This window comes from Theobroma cacao, chromosome 4 (assembly GCF_053813885.1).
Source record: "Theobroma cacao isolate CCN51 chromosome 4, ASM5381388v1, whole genome shotgun sequence".
Lineage (NCBI taxonomy): Eukaryota > Viridiplantae > Streptophyta > Magnoliopsida > Malvales > Malvaceae > Theobroma > Theobroma cacao.
Genome location: NC_142642.1, coordinates 33,543,849 through 33,561,431, shown reverse-complemented (window position 1 = coordinate 33,561,431; position 17,583 = coordinate 33,543,849). Strand labels below are relative to the sequence as shown.

The 17,583-nt window shown below is 38.0% G+C and overlaps 2 protein-coding genes across 3 annotated transcripts; both read right to left on the bottom strand.

The window, feature by feature from the left end:
* Nucleotides 1-269: 269 nt before the first annotated feature.
* LOC18602451 (Golgi transport complex protein-like protein) lies at nucleotides 270-4,986 on the bottom strand. The gene is made up of 4 exons (XM_018120021.2): nucleotides 3,524-4,986; nucleotides 2,926-3,399; nucleotides 714-1,806; nucleotides 270-615 (listed from the first exon to the last, which is right to left on the bottom strand). Exons 1-3 carry the CDS (start codon nucleotides 4,622-4,624, stop codon nucleotides 865-867), a joined length of 2,517 nt encoding a protein of 838 aa, XP_017975510.1. The 5' UTR covers nucleotides 4,625-4,986; the 3' UTR covers nucleotides 270-615; nucleotides 714-864.
* A 734-nt stretch (nucleotides 4,987-5,720) lies between these two features.
* Nucleotides 5,721-17,115, bottom strand: FPA (RNA binding protein). 2 transcript variants are annotated; one of them, XM_007033834.3, is made up of 6 exons: nucleotides 16,699-17,115; nucleotides 13,331-13,576; nucleotides 13,084-13,173; nucleotides 11,959-12,956; nucleotides 9,977-11,289; nucleotides 5,721-5,979 (listed from the first exon to the last, which is right to left on the bottom strand). In XM_007033834.3, the coding sequence occupies exons 1-5, from the start codon at nucleotides 16,978-16,980 to the stop codon at nucleotides 9,993-9,995; spliced, it is 2,913 nt and encodes a 970-aa protein (XP_007033896.2). In that variant the 5' UTR covers nucleotides 16,981-17,115; the 3' UTR covers nucleotides 5,721-5,979; nucleotides 9,977-9,992. The 2 variants fall into 2 exon arrangements, with proteins under 2 accessions (XP_007033896.2, XP_088662108.1); XM_088805982.1 differs by lacking the exon at nucleotides 5,721-5,979 and adding an exon at nucleotides 6,559-6,946.
* Between the last annotated feature and the right edge of the window lie 468 nt (nucleotides 17,116-17,583).

Here is a 17,583-nt window from a genome sequence, read left to right as displayed (position 1 = left end):
CCAAGCTAGAATATAAGGGAACACAATAATATATGAGTAACGAAAACATCCCATGCCTTTTAACTTAAAGTGAGGGTGTGACAGTGGGAGTACTCTCATCACAGTAATATACGCTCCGCCGGAACAATTTCTTCTGCAACCACATAACCTGCCAGAAATGGCTCTTTATACCGGAAAAAAGAAAAAGTGATTCTTCCATCCCCCATGTATGCTTATTGCTTATTGGGCATCTTACATTTACAATAAAAATCTTACATTCACAAGCCTCATTTTGCAACTGATGTGATCAATTTCCCAGAAATGGAACGCAGAAACAAGTAACCGAGATTTTCCATTTCCTTAGATGATGCACATCTGATTTCAGTACATCACCCTAAGTTTAACAATATGTTTTTCATAAATGAAATGAGAAAAAATGGGAAAAAGAACTGACATATGATGTATGAATTGATTTTACATAAGAACTAACGGGCACAACAAGCAGAAAAAACCTGCGAATACAAAAATTCAGAGACCTTAATGCTATGTTGAGAGGGCATGTGACCGAAGTTGGCGCTGTAATCTGCCAAAGCTCAATTTAACCATTGACCCCCATTATTTTAAGGTGAAAAGAACCTAAAGACCATAGAAGATAACAAAATGTCAGTTCATCACAAAAGGAGAAAGCATGTCCAAAAAAAAAATTCAGTTTTGTGGACAAAAATCAGGCTCACCTATACGATTGATGTGGATCTAGCAAATACTTAATGAAGCTTTTCCTCAAATGTTCCCTGTGCAACATTTTGCTAAAAGGCAAAAATAAAGCAAGTGCTATTTGGTTTGTTTTTCTGTTGCTAATTTACACAAAGCATAGCTGCCTATTGGTCATGATTTTTGAGATGCAGGCGCACTTTCAGTCAAAGATGAACCTAATCGAAGCATAAGGGGATATACAGGACTGAACTCCTTGTCTCCTCTCACCCTAACCTTTGCAGCATAGTCATCCAGAGTTGCCTTGATTCCTTTCCAGATCTGATCTTCCCCTTGAGAATCCAGCCACAATGAATATTGCATATGTGTGAGCTTGTTCCTCTGGAGTGGTGATTGCAATTCTTCAGGGCCTCGGGAATAAAGATGGTGTAGTATGACACTTGGAGGTAAATCTTGAAGAAGAGGAGATGCTCCTAGTTGAGATGTTTCCAAGAAGATAAGTGGTCGGAATGCTCGAAGAGCTCGATATGGAGCACCAAGTTGTTCTACTGGGAACAAATTTTGGCCCACAGCTAATTCCAGCTCAGCCATGTCTCTGGCCATTCTCAGCTTGCCTGATTCTGAAAGAGGTCTAACAAGAGAAGCATGCCTGATAAATAGTATCAATACTCGTGAAGCCATGCTCCTAACAAGCCTAGTGCATATGGTTTCCATTCCTGCAGTTGTAGCATTAGCTGTAGATGGCAACATTCTAGATAGGAACTCATTACGAAAGTGAAGAATGCACTTCTGCAACTCCTCCATGTACGGCGAAGCAGTGTTGTCCATAGCAGCATCCATGCCAAGCGCAGCAAAGTTTTGGTCATGAATTTGCAAGATACATGACTCGAGACGATCAATCATTGCTTGGAATAATGATGTTACAGAGTCACAAGCAACACCATATATTACACCAAGTGAAGGTGACAATACATCTGCAGCGATAGTTGGAAGCCCGGTGATCATAGAAGATATGCGTGCATGAATTTCTTGCAGATGCTGACATAACGCAAAATTCTTGACCTGAGCTGGAGTAGCAGGACCAGACACTTGGCGTGCTTCAGGACCAGTGGATATCTGCCAGCATAAAGAAGGTGGCACATTTATCATGATCAGGCATCATGCAAATATATTATAGGCATGAGTGAGTTATGTACTCAAGATATGATGTGTTTTCACAATTTTATATACTCCTAAAAAATTTGGCAAGAGTTCCCACAGTTTTGAGAAAGAAAAGGAATCCTTCAGAAAATGAACAACAAGATTAAATTTAAAGCTATGACTAATAATCAGATCACATCCATGATTGATTAAATGCAGGGTTAGTAAATGCCCAAAGCTTATTATGCATTAATTCGCTTGGAGCTAGGATAAGTGCCTAAACAAAGTAAAGCAAAAAATAATACATTATATTTGCAAGCCACAAAAAACATGAGATACAGTCAGAAAAGCTGATAACCGAACACAATAGTTGTTTTAACCAGTTAGCTCCAATAGATGAATCATTTTAGAATTGCATAAACATTATTGATAAACACATTTTACACAACATATATTTCTCAAACTTTTGATTTTAGAAACAATACTATGAATAGCATTGTCACTGTAGTGAAATGCATTTCTGTGATTATACAGATTCAAACATCATCACATTTGGTTATGTGGTGAATTGCATGATGATATTCTACAAAACATGCAATATGATCACATATAAAACACAATTTTCCAACTATACCAAAAAAACCTAACGATGACACTGTAGGGATGAGCTACTAACAACAAATTCTCAGTCATAAACCCATATAATCAATCCAAAGCAGATTCAAAAATGGCAACAAGGCAGTAACATTATTCCCCTCCTTGGACTCCCCTACCCTGATCCGAAATCAAACAGCAAGGTTCCATTTGCTCTGTGCATTACTTCAAAGCATCCATCTATTAGTTAAGACCATCCTGACTTTCACCTTTTTTGTGGCAACAATTCCAGATTAACAAGATACCAGATCTTACTTCAATAGCACAATTAATGAGATATATTTTTCGCAAAAATCATATGAGATTATACTCTCAAACACACCAGAAGCGACATTGAATACATTCAAGTTCATATTAATGAAATATTTCTCACACAACACACATTCTATTTAGCAAGAAGAGAACTTATATTTGCACACAGGAGAAAAGAAAAAAAGATACCTGATATTCAGCTCGTTCTGCAATCAGAAGCAAAACCTTGCTAATTTCATGCAGCACAAGAAGAGTCAATTGTGCATCCAACTGAACAGCTTCAATCTCTTCCTGAATGCGTGACAGAATTCTTGAGATCTGTTCTTTGGAGGGAACACTACCACGGCTGGAGACTGGAAAAACAGAATTTACAAGATCTGACAGGCGGCTTAAGCAGCTAGCTAAGAAAGACATCTGAAATGTTTCAATAGCTGCAACCATTTGATCTTTTCCCTCTGAAGTGACTGCTGGTAAGACTCCCTTGACATCAGTGTCATGTGAAATTCTTTCAAGAAGGTTTTCCACCATAGAGAAGAGCTTTGGGTACCCATTTGTGAATATCTCTTTGACAAAACTTGATGCAGTAAAAGCAGACTTCATTTGCATAGCAAAAGCCTTAACAAGTGCTTCCCATACTCGATCTGTCAGCATGGGATCACCCTCCTGCATAAAGCAGCATCAATAATAGTCAAGCAGGGAACCAGCATTTTCATGATATGTCAACTCAATTATGAATAGGTATTACGAAGACAAAAGGAAAAACACAAATAGAAAGAAATGGTGTTACCTTAATGACTTCATCAAGCAGCAAGACATGTGTAAAAGGGTCTCTCTTCTTCGACAAAACCCTCTGCAAGTGCCAAATTGCAACCACAATAGAATGCAACTGATCCATACAACTCCCCATCCTCTGCCACAATGCCTCCCTCGCCTTCCCACTACCCCCAATCTGGGGCGTGCCAGTCCCCCTAATACCTCCAGGACCAAATCCCCCACCTCCAGCACCAGCAGAAATCGCCTTCATATCCAAGGCCACACTCACACTCTTCACACCCATTCCCTTGTACTTATTCACCAACTGCTCCACCGTCCCTCTCAACTCCCCAAGATTGTAAAACACTTGCAACCCAGTTCCCACTTCAGCCTGATTCAACCCTTCCATTCCCCTTTCCAAAACTTTCATAGCTTCGCTTCGTAACCTGTTCCCTATCTCTCTAACCGCATTAAGTTCCTCATCCACCATATCAATACCACCAAGTTCATATTCCTCGCACAAGATAAAGATATCACTATGCAACTGAGCAGCCTTAGCAAGATCCAACTTATCAGGCTCTGCTTCACAAGAAGCCATAAGGTCACGTAGCTTTTTCGACAGGCGGATAGCACGGATGGAGTGGGAGAGAAGCTCAGAAGTCCGATGTAAATTTGAGAGCTGGACGGTTTTGGAGAGAATTGAATTATGGGGCTCAGAGAGCTCAGATCGAACGCGACGAAGGGAAGACTGTAGAGAGGAGATGGAGGATCTGAGAGTGGAGAGAGACAGCTCAGCGTTGTTCAGAGAAGATAACTGAGTGAGGAGGAGAGGGTGGTTGGAGAGGACGTGGGAACGAAGTTGGGAATCGAGTTGGCGGATGGCTTGGAGGAGGTGTTCGGCAGTGGAAGCAGGGGATCCAGAGGAAAGGGCGGCGGAGGAAAAGGAGGTGGAAGAAAAGGAAGGGGAGAGGAAAGGGGAAAGAATTGGGTCTTTGGCAAACGAGTCTAGGAGAGAAGATGGTGGAGGAGGAGATGCGGCGGTGTTAGAAGAAGGGTTTTTGAAAGTGGAGAGACGGTGGAGTGGGGAGGAGGAAGTGGAGGTCGGAGATCTTTGGAGTGCAGCTGGAGAAGCCATTTTTGGGTTCAGGATTTAAGATTCAGTGGCTCAGAAATCAAAATGGATATGGAAACGAGGCACAATTCTTTCAGATCTATCGAAAGGTATAAAAGAATCAAAGAAATGAGCAAGAAAATCTACACAACGGCAAAAAAGAACCGCAGAATCAAAGAAACGACGAAAAATTTGATCGAGCAAATACTTTGCTACAGTTAGAAGAAGGGCGACCGAAGACGTACCGTACCGCTTTTCAGTGTATCGCAGTTGGGTAACCAGAAACCAATAGGTGTATAGCCATCAAGAGTCTGTCGAAACGGAGGATGAAACAAAGCAGGCTGTGAGCCGAAGTATGTACATGTACAGTACAACGCGCCGTTTCTTTCTTAAATAGAGAAACCAAAATTAACTACCCCAAATTGTGAATTAGTATTATCTTAAATCATGCTTATTTTTTCCTCTTATTTAAAATAAATGAATACTATATGATTTTATTATTTATTTCTATGTCTTATATAAAAACAAACTTTTAACCACATATGAATTTATAATTAAAAAGCACATAGTCTTAAATTCTTGGAACAGGTTTTGCTCTTGTTTTTCTGGGTTGATTTATGGGGTCTCGTTAAGCAGCTTTTTTGGCCCGCCCGCTGCAAGCCGGGACATTCTGGCTGGTATTTCTTTTTGCTTTCTGTGTACAGGCCTGGTTGTTATACTTTTGGGCATGATCATGGTTGCTGTGTGGTGGTCGTTCGATCCCATAAGCAAGCTGCTGACTTGTCTGTTGCAAGCCTCTAAGGAAAGGGTCCTGTCTTCCCAGAGTAGTGCTGTGCTTCTACCATAGTTGAGGTAGATTTTGTAAAGTTATGCAATGAAATTATCTTTCTGATTTTCAAACTAAAAAAAAAACCCAACTTATTTGAGGAAAAAAAAGAGTAGAATAAGCTATTCATTGTTAGCACACCATTGTGGTTGTCCTCACGCTAAGTAACTGTTCACCAATTGTTTTCCTCCTTTCCTTTCCTTGTCTTATTTTGATCCAAATTTTCCATATTAATTATAGTTCTCCCCCCAATAAAAAGACAAAAAAAAAAAAGGAGAAAAGATTGCACATAAATTATGGTCTAAATATTGGAAATTGAATAAATCAAGGAGAAGATTCGTTGACAAAAGCTAACTGGAATTGAAAAAAGAAAACCAATTTGTACATCCTCATGGAAACAGCTAATCTAACAGTCGATGATTGTTTACGAAGCAGCCAGGTCTCCACCCTCACCAAGCAAATCCACCAACTTGTCTTCTCAAACGCAAAACGGCTAATCGCAAACTCACGTTAACGGTCGATAAATACAGGCATCAAAACAGCTCAAATTTACCTACACAATCGGAAAGAAATAACAAAAAAGCCTTGTTATGCTGATGTTGAGAATATTTGAAGGCACTTGCCTTTGCCAGAATATGAAGCAAAAAATAAACGAGATACGAGACGACATTATTATTATTCCCAGGCATTTGTCCTGCTGATGCATTTTTCAATTTATTTGTAAGGTAATTATTAGCACTCTTATGTTGGTTCATAGTTTTCGATGCTTTTGAATTTGAGTACCAAATCGCAGAACAATCAAAGAAATAAAACAGCCCAGCTGCGCTTGTTAATACCGTATCCCCAAGTGCTCCAATCACCCAACTTCAGACACGTTTTTGATTTCGAATAAACACCATAACATTATCAGCAGCAATTATATTTTGTATCTGCTTGAACGCTACACGTTTCCCTATCAAGGGCTTGGATACCAACCCCCAGCTTGGTTGGGTGGTTAAAAGTTGGATTGTCTCGCAGCGCCCACATCCAAAAAAGGAAAAAAATAAAGAAACAAAGGCTGCGACATTTTGGAAGGGGTGACTTTACGAAAAGGGGCGAAACTACACAGATTAGCGCACAAAGGAAAAACCTGTGAAGAATTGGCTCGTAATCAATTCAATGGCGTCAAATGATTAACCGTTAAAGATAGACAAGGATCAACCACAACGTAAAGGTAAGATGTAACCTTCATTGAGATTAATGCAACTCACACGGTTGACACAAGTTATAGAACATGAAACCTTGTCTTCATGACATTGCAAAACTTCAACCATTCTATGCTACTACCAGAACTCTTGAAACCAAGACCCAAAATGGAATTACTTGTTTTCAAATCCATAAGTTTCTTCAAGTACAAGTTAGAGTGACTCGCTTTCGATCTCCGAGAAAGAGTATGTTCAATCTTGACAAAGCCTTCAATTATACCATCAAAATCTGACTTTCTTGGCACCAAATTCTATAGCATTTTGGAGTTTGGCTCTCTAGATTCTCAAAAGCCCACAAGACAGTAACATTAGCTCTCTATACCATGAAACTCAGTTTCTTATCTTTCTTTTTTAAGGCAGCCTAAAAACGGTAACAGTTCCATTCAACTTGTATCAGTTTGAAACAATTTCATTTCTAACTCTACATAAAAACTCCAATCGGTTTTGTAGGTTCGACGTATAACAATTTCACCCCAGCTCACATGATGTAGCATGGGATTAAGTAAGAATTAATCTTGAACCTTCCTGAGCAACAACCTTGATCTTGTAGAAATTCAAGCAAATCTTAACAATTTCTTTTAAAAAAAAACAAACTTCTATAATCAGCACCATAACACATCTGAGTAGGGGGATACGTGAAAAGTCAGAAATGAAAAACTCTAAACGGTTCGCTACATTTGTTCCTTTGTTAAAGCTGCTTCGGTGTTGAGTGAAATGACAATTCTGGGAACTTAAATCTCATAAAAGTAATAACACCACAGACTAGAAACTAAACCGAGGCCAACATATACCATCCAACTTATCTAGATCAGAATAGATTAAAATGTTGCACAAAAGGTTATGATAGGAACCAAGCTATTAAAGCGCAAGAGGGGAAATTCTTTCTATTTCTTTTAATGCAAACAGATTAAACTAAAGATAAGATCTCTTCATGCAGTTTTATTTGAATGTCATAGACGGGATGGAGCATTTGGCTAGACAACCGCAAAAACCTAGTATGACCAACTTTCGGAATTATAATATTATATAACATGAATTATTCATCGTTTTGATTTGTTAAAACTGACTGTATTTATTAATCAATTTAAGTACCTAAGCCGCTCGTCCAATTAATTGCAACTGTATTTTTTTTTTCAAAGGTTTCATTGCAACTGTATTAAGTGAGATTAAAATATTTGGCAAATAATATGTCAACATATTATGTTCCAGTTATCTGACCAATTCTTTTTTAGTTCCTTGACCTTCCATAGTGTTTAAATTTTATCAGTGTTCCAACTCCTCCCACATCATCAGCAAGGAACTCTATTCCCCTGAAAATATGGTAAGGAATGTCAAATTTGGTTGTGTTTACGAATCTTTTACACTGTAAAATTTGTGGCTTTCAGAAACTTGGAGAAAAAGATGGTGACAATAAAAAAGCGTCTTTAATTTCACATAATTGACCTTCATAAACTAAAATAGTGAACATAGTTTCTTGGTCTTCAGATTATTGAGGGTACTGAATTTAGGTTAAGTTTTGGACTCTATATAAGAGCACTACTCATACGCTAGAGACTACCGCACCTAGCTTAGTGGTAAATGCTTGAGTGAAAAAACACATTTTTAGCATTTCAACATAGCCTTTCAAATTTAGTAAAAACATTTTTACAAAGTAAAATTACATATTTGAATCCCATAATATTTACATTTTAAGAAGTCTAAGAAAGGCTTATCCTATTGTCTAGTGAAAAGTGCAAACTAAGGCAACAAAAAGCTTCAAAATCTATGCAACAGTAAGATAATAATATAGATGAAAATATAAATACACAGTAATAATGCTTGCAAACAAAAGAATAAAACAACTAACATATCATATACCGCTTGGAGAAAAAAACATATGCATACTGTGATAACATCAATAAGGAAGATTAAACAGTGAAGAGCCAGAAATAAAACCTTAGGAGCAAAAATTAAAACTTATGCTAAAAACAAAATCAATTAATGCACCAGACAAAAATCATCTCCATGCATCAAAACCAGAGAGGAAAAAGATATTAGACATCAATAATAACATGCAGAAGGCATGTCAACACAAAATGTACTCAGATTCAATAAGGATCATAATTATTTATAGAACCAACTATCTATATATAATTTTATCGAAGAAAAAATCTGCCTACCTATAAGCACTAGAAAGAAGTGTCAAATGAACACACAGTAACCTTCATAACTTCAGCTAGGTACCTCTCATAATCTCAGCAAAGAAAACTCTACACATTTGATAAATCAGGATCAAGCCCAACTAAACAGCCACTCCAAAAATGCACCAATTAAATGTTTAACTATCCAGCAATTCCATAGACTAGATCAATCTGGAACCTCTTGATGGCACCATGAAACTTGCAACTTAGTCTACTGCCAGGTACTGAAACATTTTCCAAGACATCACTTCAAAAATAGACACCAATCATTACTATCCTCAATTCATGGATAAAATCTTTTGACCAACATAAGAAATGACCAAAAATTCTTGCCTCAGGTCAAACCACTTCATCCTAGCTTGAACTATTAAATAATCATCATCCTTCTTAATCCAAGAGGTAAAAAAATCAAACTGCGGTAATACAGCATTGAGAATAGGCAAATGACTGACAAGGGAAGGCTAAGAAGAATGGTGCGCAAAAAGGTACAATATTGACCCCATACTAACATACTACAAAAAGAAAATAAAAGAAACCTGACTCCAATCAAAAGCCTTAATTGTGGACAAGAAAGTTTCAACTTTAGAGACCACAGTCCCTAAGGACCACCTAAAAAGGGAATCAACTATGAACAGTGCATGGTGATATATAGGATATATGACTGATGTAAGTAAACCACCCTGGAAATAACCTCTCCAAATGCACAAATCAGATTAGATCAACTCCCACATCCTTATTGTCACAGCCAACCCCATAACATTTTCAAAATGCCATAAATTCTCGAAACAGTTCAACAAAAATTCAAAGCACCTCATTACATCAAATAACACCCACTACTTTGGCATTGATGCCCCATTTGCTATTTTCAAGACAGTAAAAGGTCTGGCAAACCCCATTAATTACTTGCCCCAACCACTACCACTAAATTTTTCTAAGCTCTAAATCCACAAGATTTTACTTCATATACATAATTTACAGAGTGCATAAGCTGGCCATCTAAAAGAAGGAATAATATCAGTCAACTAACAACTATCATCACATAATACACAAGAAACAAGACCATTCCCTAAATTAACCAGTTTGCATGCATCCATTCAAGAAAACAAGCTATGGCAAGAATAATTACCTAGATGAAGGAGATTTCACAGCTGACTCCCCGTCCCTTGTCCGCCTGGAGTATTTGTTTGCTGCTGCTGAATCTGGAGGAGAAGGCTTGCAGCAAATTGCAGTGTTGACTGGTATCGCTGATTCTTATCGACCTCCACATCTGATGTGCCCTGGCCAGCTCCAGAAAGCACAGATTGCAGCTGCTGTACTTGACTAGGAATCTCCAAATTTTTTCTGTCACCTTGCATGACATTTTGTGGCTGGGAAACATTTGCACCATGAACCTGATTAGACAAAACATTAGGATTGCTGGGTTGCTGAAAAGCTGGTGCACCATACAACCCAGAAGCATCTACCCCATGCATCATTCCATAGCCTTTCTGTGTGTTGGAAGGCACTTCAGGCTGATACGGCTGGCTGATAGGGGCAGAAACTGCACCATGTGCACTTTGAGAAGGAGTATTAAAATTAGTCAATGGCCTTGAAGATGCAGCACCTTGCTGTTGCAGGCTACCTTCAGATTCCTGAAACTGAGTGCTCCCAACGGCCATTTGCGCAGAATGGTTGGGTGTACTTGATATAGATGAGTAATGCTGAATTGGTGGCAATTGCAACTGAGGATTAAACTGTTGGAAAGATGGGGGTGGAGGTTCAGAAGCTTGCTGGTCCTGGTTCCAAGTTTGTGCAGAAGCTCCTTTAGGTGCAAGGGTTTGAGCAAATGGGGACTGTGTAGTTGATGTCACCAATGGAGGCTGAACACCTCCTACAGCAGTAGATTGTGAGGTTGTCGGGAGTAAAGAAGCTAGAGTAGCAATCAGATCTGGTGTCAAAGCAACACCAGTTTGGGACAGTGCTGCAGTATTACTGGGTGGTTGACTTTGCATGGTAGATTGCCCAAGGGGTCTTGCAGGAGGTTTGGTATCCTCATGCAAAACCCTCCCATACTCCATCTGTAGAGCCTGTTCTTCCTTCAAGTGTGAAAGACTATAATCAGGCTGAGAAAGAAGAGGTGGATGTGGTTGCAGTGTTGTAGCACTAAGCACCTGCGGAGGCAATTTTAGAACAACACCATAGAGCCGTTCAGGTCCTACAACTTTTAGAACCTTTGTCAAGAAATCTGATGGAGGCACCAAAAATAACGTTGTCCCATCATCAAACTTAGCAACACCAGCTCTGTTTTTTAAGCCAAGGTAGCGGAGGAATTCAGTGTATGAAGCAAAATCATCTTCACTATCCGGTAAGAAGAAAACTATATCAAATCCAATGGCCTCACGATAGTGTTTTGCTAGCATATCCAATCCTGTTCTGGCTGAACAGTTAACAACTTCGGGACTGACGAAAAAAACAGGAAGTTTAGTGAGAAACATTAAACTTAAGACTGACTGGAAGGAATTCAAACACATACAAAAGAAAAATTGCAACAAAGAAAACTCAAATTTAACATAGTTCAAGGAAGCGAGCCTTTGAAATAAGGACCTTATTAGGCATTGCCTCAACCACAAAAACAAAATAAATTCTTTAGTAAATAAGAAGCTTTCCTCAGATCCCTGAGATAATAAAGAAGTGGTCTATCAGTAAATGTCAAATTGGCAGGTTCAACATAAATAGACCCTAAAGAAATCCGAGAGGAATTTAGTTATCAAACAAATTACAAGAGTGCACAAAATAATTCTAAAAGGGCTCTCCAACTTTAAGCTACTTCATCACACTTTCTCATTGGGCATGTCTGGTGTGTCTGAATGCTTATTAAATTTCACCTTTGATTGCAATAGAATATTCATAATAGAGTATAAAGTATCACACAAAAGAATGTGTGTCCAACAAAGATTTTATAAAAGATCTATCAGGTAAAACCACAATATGCTCTGTTCATAGATTCAAAACTGAAGGTAAGCCACATTAAATGATCTACATGGACCAAATAAGGGATTGAGCATTTTCTTTATAAATGGAAAATCCACAGGGAAAGTAGTCAAGTACCAAGGAAAAAACAACACTTACAGTTCTGTCTCTACCCCTGTTCCTATGGGAACACATCGAGCATGACAAACTGGTGTTCCACCCTTAGCAATAATGCCACGCCATATGTAATCATTATCAGGACGGGCTAGTCCAGGTCCACCAGCAGTGACCTTTCCAGGCACCGGACTTAGACGACCCTTCCCTTGGATAGTTGCAAATGGACCTGAAGCAGCTCCACCAATTACTGGCCCAAGCCCATATGAGTGGTCTGAGCCAGGCCCAAGATCATCCATCTTTCTTAAAGGAAAAGAAGTATCATCAATAGGCAATGAAGCCTCTATCCTTGAACGTTTTGCATCTCTCTGAAATTGGTTCACATCATAAACATCCCATGACCCAGAAGCCTGTCTCATTGGAGGCCTAAAACCTTGGGCAGAAGGGAGAGGAGGAGAAGGCCTTCTCCAATTTGGACTTATAAGAGTTTTAGGATCAGCGTCCTGCATATTATGATGTGCAGATAAATCGTTGAATTCTGAACCCGAAACAAGAGGCTCATAGCTACCTTGATGACTAAAAGGCCTGATTGACACATTTGATCCAAGAATGCTGCCAGGTGGTAATGGTCCAGATACTGAATTTGGTAATACTGAATGATTTTGACCAAACATGTCCACTTGTGAAGGTCTAAATGGATGATCAGTGTAGAGCATGTCTGGCCTTGGCCCCTTTATGCCTGAATAAAAGCCAGAGTAATCTTTCCCAGGTGCAAGTTCACTACTTGAGAACATAATAGTGATCCTTGGATCATTAAATAAACGACCCTGTAAGCCCTCTTTTGCACGCCGAGCTTCCTCCACACTCCTGAACTCCACAAAGGCATAGTGTCTTGAAGGGAAGCTCTTAATTCTCTCAATCTCACCAAACAGAATCATAGCATTATGAAGCATTTGTTCATCAATCTGCACAGAGGGAGGATAACCTACCCACAAAACATTGCTAGGCTGACCATCTCCTCTTCGGCCACCTAATTGAGGATGCTGCAAAGATGATACAACAAATCAGAATGCAAAAAGATTCTAGTTAGGCTATGAACGTAGGTGCAAGAACAAGGTAGAATAATTATGATAAATCTACTTCAGCAGAGGCTTTCAGTTTAAAAATCACCAGTCTTTTTGCCATGGAATGGCCCTCGGAAGGCCCCATCCTACTAGAAAAAGGCCCATCTCTGAGGTCATGAGAATTAGGCCATTGTTCCTGTCAAAAGGATCAAGGAGAAAATTCGTTCAGTATGACACCTAACAGCACATTGACACGTTTAAAATGGATTCTTCAAGATACGTAGAAAAATAAAGAAAAATGTGTTGGAGATGTGTTAAGCACAGGAATTCAGACTTAAAATACATGTACTTACTCTTCTTGAAGGGTGGGATCTTAAGAAATCAACACGTATCTGTTCACCACCTATTCGCTTCCCATTCATGCTTCTCATGGCCTGGGAAGCATCTTCCATTCTGAAATACTCAACAAATGCAGTATTACGATCTCTAAGGAACTTGAAATCTTCAATTTTACCAAACTTGCAAAATTCTTCTTCCAATTCTTCCTTAGAAACAGTTTGGCTAATTCCACCAACCCAAAGATTCTTACAAGGTTTTGCCTGAGGAATTGCACAACAAACACCAAAAATTTCAAAGGTTAGACATGGTTCCTCGCATTAGACAGGTCATGTTAGAGGACAAAGTTAGATGACAAAGTGCAGTTTAAATCAAATTAATTGTTAGAGGACTATGAATCATATAATTGCAAATTTAGATCACAACCTATTCTTCATATCTAATGCTAGTATCCAATTGCTTTAAAATTCATATAATTGTACAAAGCTCTAATACATATTCTCTTGCAAGCAAATGTTTACATCTGGTATTCTACCCTCCTTCAAGTCAAGAATGAAAAGCAAGGAAGAAAAAAGAAAGAACAGAAATCCATTTTCTACATCAATTTCTGCCTTGTGCAGCATATGCTACTCACTTTCCAGTCAAGAGCAAACACAAGAAAGAGACAGAAATTCACTTCCTTTCACAAGAAAATTAAAATTCAGGCATACTGAAAAGATAAAAGAAAGAAAGAGGCAGTCTCTAGGTATTCTAACAAGAACAATTTCTGGCTAATGCTGCACAAGGTGATTCCTCCTTGGCTCTAAATGTCAGAGTGAACAGAGTTTAACCAAGCATAGTAATATATGAATTATAACACTAACAATGATCTTAATACTACACCATCTAATGAAATATGCAGCAAAAGGAGTTATGAGATTCTAACCATCTCAGTTTACTGTCTAATCACATTCAAGAAGACCTAAGAACCTTTTGTGATGTATGAAGTTAGCAAGCAAATGGAAAACTCGAAGAACATCCCGATTTGAAGGAGTTCCAATATTTTAAAGCTTTCTGTAGCTTTCCTTATTAATTAAGATTGAGGACCAGAAGGTCTTCACATATTTTTTTCTTTTGTTCTTTCTTCTCAGTGCAAATACCTAACGTACAGATGAGTTATTGGATTTAGTAGACAGAATGAAGATAAAGATGGATTCTAGTACTATGAAACAAATTTGTATTTTTAGATCTTTTAAAGGCCATAGCTCTAAATAACCCAGCAACTTTGGGACCAAGGCTTAGTTGAGGTGAGTTTAGGGTTTAGGGTTTAGGGTTTAGTACTATGAAACATAAATATTTGTTTTTTCCAACCTCCAGGAAGAAATGGATATATTTGTAAAGGTCATATCCTCATTAAATAGATACACTAGACAATAATTTTGTTAAATTCCACTAAGTCATCCAGCTTTTTGAATTTTCACCTAAATGGACCAAAACTTAACTAAACTGACACAATCTTATTTAATTCTATACACTCAAAGAATAAATTGCCAAAGATCAATTAGCATCATACAAGAAGAAAAATGTAAAAGTATTGGCTGAGGCACAACATCTCAAGAACCAATTTGATCAAATCCTATTGTACAAATAAGGCTATAAACCTTACAATTTCATTCTTTAATCAAAATTCTTTGCCCCGGTAACCTAATGAAAAACATTTAAATATAACCAGTTTTAAAGGAATTACTTCGTTAAATGCCTTGACCATATGTATAAAGGAATGATGTCCATATTTTTAGTTATTCAAGAATTCACCAAAATAAAGTAACAAAAAACATATCTTTTTATTAATTGATCTGGAAAGGCATTTAAAAAAGCAGTGCAATGAATTCACAGAACACTTTGAGAGGTTTCTCTCAATTCATACCATTTTATACAAATTTTCTTTTTGGGAAGTTTCCTGTTATTGATATAAGGACTTATGTTTGCTTTCTCTTTGTTTGGCAAAATACACAATATCTTGTAATTTTTTGTTGTGATAGCACATTAATTACTAGTTGCCTTAAAGAATGGACCAAGGAATGGAGACATTGAAGGTAAAGCAACCCTGATAGTTTTCTACCAATAGTTGTTGTCAAGATCAATGGAAAATAGGTTAAGCTAACAGCTGATTTAAGCTATCTAAGGTGGACTACTTTAACTCGTTTTGAAGAATGATGTTTGTAGCTTTAAAAACCATATATAGCATTTCAGTGATACAAACTTGTTGCTTGGAAATATTTCCCACATTAAAAGAACCAAAGGAAAAGGATGCAGCGCTTATTTGTATATTTCCTTTCATCAACCATTGTTCAAAAAGACCACCACATTGTTATGGTGCACAAGATATCATGTTGATATATTAAATGATACTGTGATTGCATGATATGAATTGTTAGCGTATGTATGAAAGTAAGAGACTTGCCTGGGTCTAGTGGACTATACCCGCATAAGTTTTTAACCATCTGTTGCTAGTTTAATTAAGGGGAGATGTAATAGACACAAAAATGACATTAAAAAAACCAGAGCTTTGCTAATAAGAAGAGAATGGACATTGAGATCCCTTTAGCAATCCATTTAAATGCATTGGCATCCATTTTTCTATTCAGAAATAGGTAATAGAAATACATAACACATTAACATCTGACACAGTTAATCAATTGCTTGCTTTTAACCATGTAACATTATTATTGCTACAAGGAAAAAAGGTAATGTAACAACTGGAATATGATGAGGAACAACAATAAGAACTAGCCTAGAAGTAGTTTGGTATGTGTTAATCTTCCAGTTACTCATTTTTCTTTTGACACGAAGTATCATAAGAGATTAGAACACAAAAAATTGCCTTCAAGATCCTCAGCATTACCGTCCTTAAGCCATAAATCCATAAAATTTGGAACCATTTCTTATTATGTTCAGAATGCCTATGGCAGTAGCAAGGATTTCTAAATTCCATTATGCAAAATATAACCAAGCTTTCCCAGTCTGAGGCCTAAATTGCTTTCCATCCTCGACAACCAGATTAGCTCTTGATTCTTTTCAATTTCAAAATTCCCGTTTAATAATTCAATAATTACATCAGATTGAGCTTGCATTACTTAAGTTTTATATTCCTTAATAAAAATTCCAATTCTTTCAATTAAATATTTCGACTGCATTACTTATATTCGAAATTTCTTGCAAGCCTTCGTTGACACGGCATCTATGATATATGCAAAACTGTGCAAGATATATATACGAATTTGGAACACGTGAAATATCAAATTTCAATTCTGTTTCGTTCAGAATATGAGCACAAATAATTACACAAAAATTGCGAAAAATTTGAACCTAATGAGACGGAAAAGAGAAGAACAACGAAACGAACCGGTCGAGCGAACTCAATCTTGATCTGGTTTCCGTGCAAGGTCGCTCCTTGAAGCGCGTCCTTCGCCGCTTTCGCATCCTCCACGCGCTCAAAGAACACAAAAGCGTAGCTTCTCAACGAGTAAGTTGTGACGCTATCGAGTGGGCCGTACTTGTTGAACAACTCCATTAGATCCGAATCCACCGTCTCGCCCGACAAGTTCCCCACCCACAAATTGTTCGACGGTGTTTCCAATTCATCCGATTCTTTCCCTAGCTTGTGTTGCTTCATAGGCGGCACCATTGTTAGGGACTTTAAAGTTAGGGTTTTAAGAAATTGTTTAGAGAGAGAGAGAGAGAGAGAGATCTGAAACCCTACAATGTTAGGAAATCGGATAAAGGAATATAAAAGAGAACCGATGGAAACGAAGCGGGTCTCGTGGCGGTTGTGGAACTATATATAAACGGCACGTCGGAAGGAGAAAGGATAGGGCTACTCGAAACGATACCGTTTGGGGTCGAAGAGGTGCATCGCCCGTAGTGCCACATCATTAAAGTAATTAAAGTTGTGCGGGCCGTTTCGGTAAATTGGAATAGTTTTAGGGGTAATATAGGATAATAAATTCTAAGTTGCGTAACTGATGAGATCATGAGAACATTTTCGGTTGGGCTGACGTGGCTGTTTTGCTTTTTGTGTCCAGCGTGGACATTTTGTTTGGTAAGAAGAGTAATTAAGCTGACATATAAGCTGTTAGCTCACCAAGTTATTTGTGGTTAAATCAATATTAACTGATTCAATATATTATATGACATATAAGCTGACAAACTGATGTGATGAAAAAAATCAATATTTTGATTAATAACTTCCACAAAGTCATGTTAGCTCACCAAGTTATGTGTCACATGG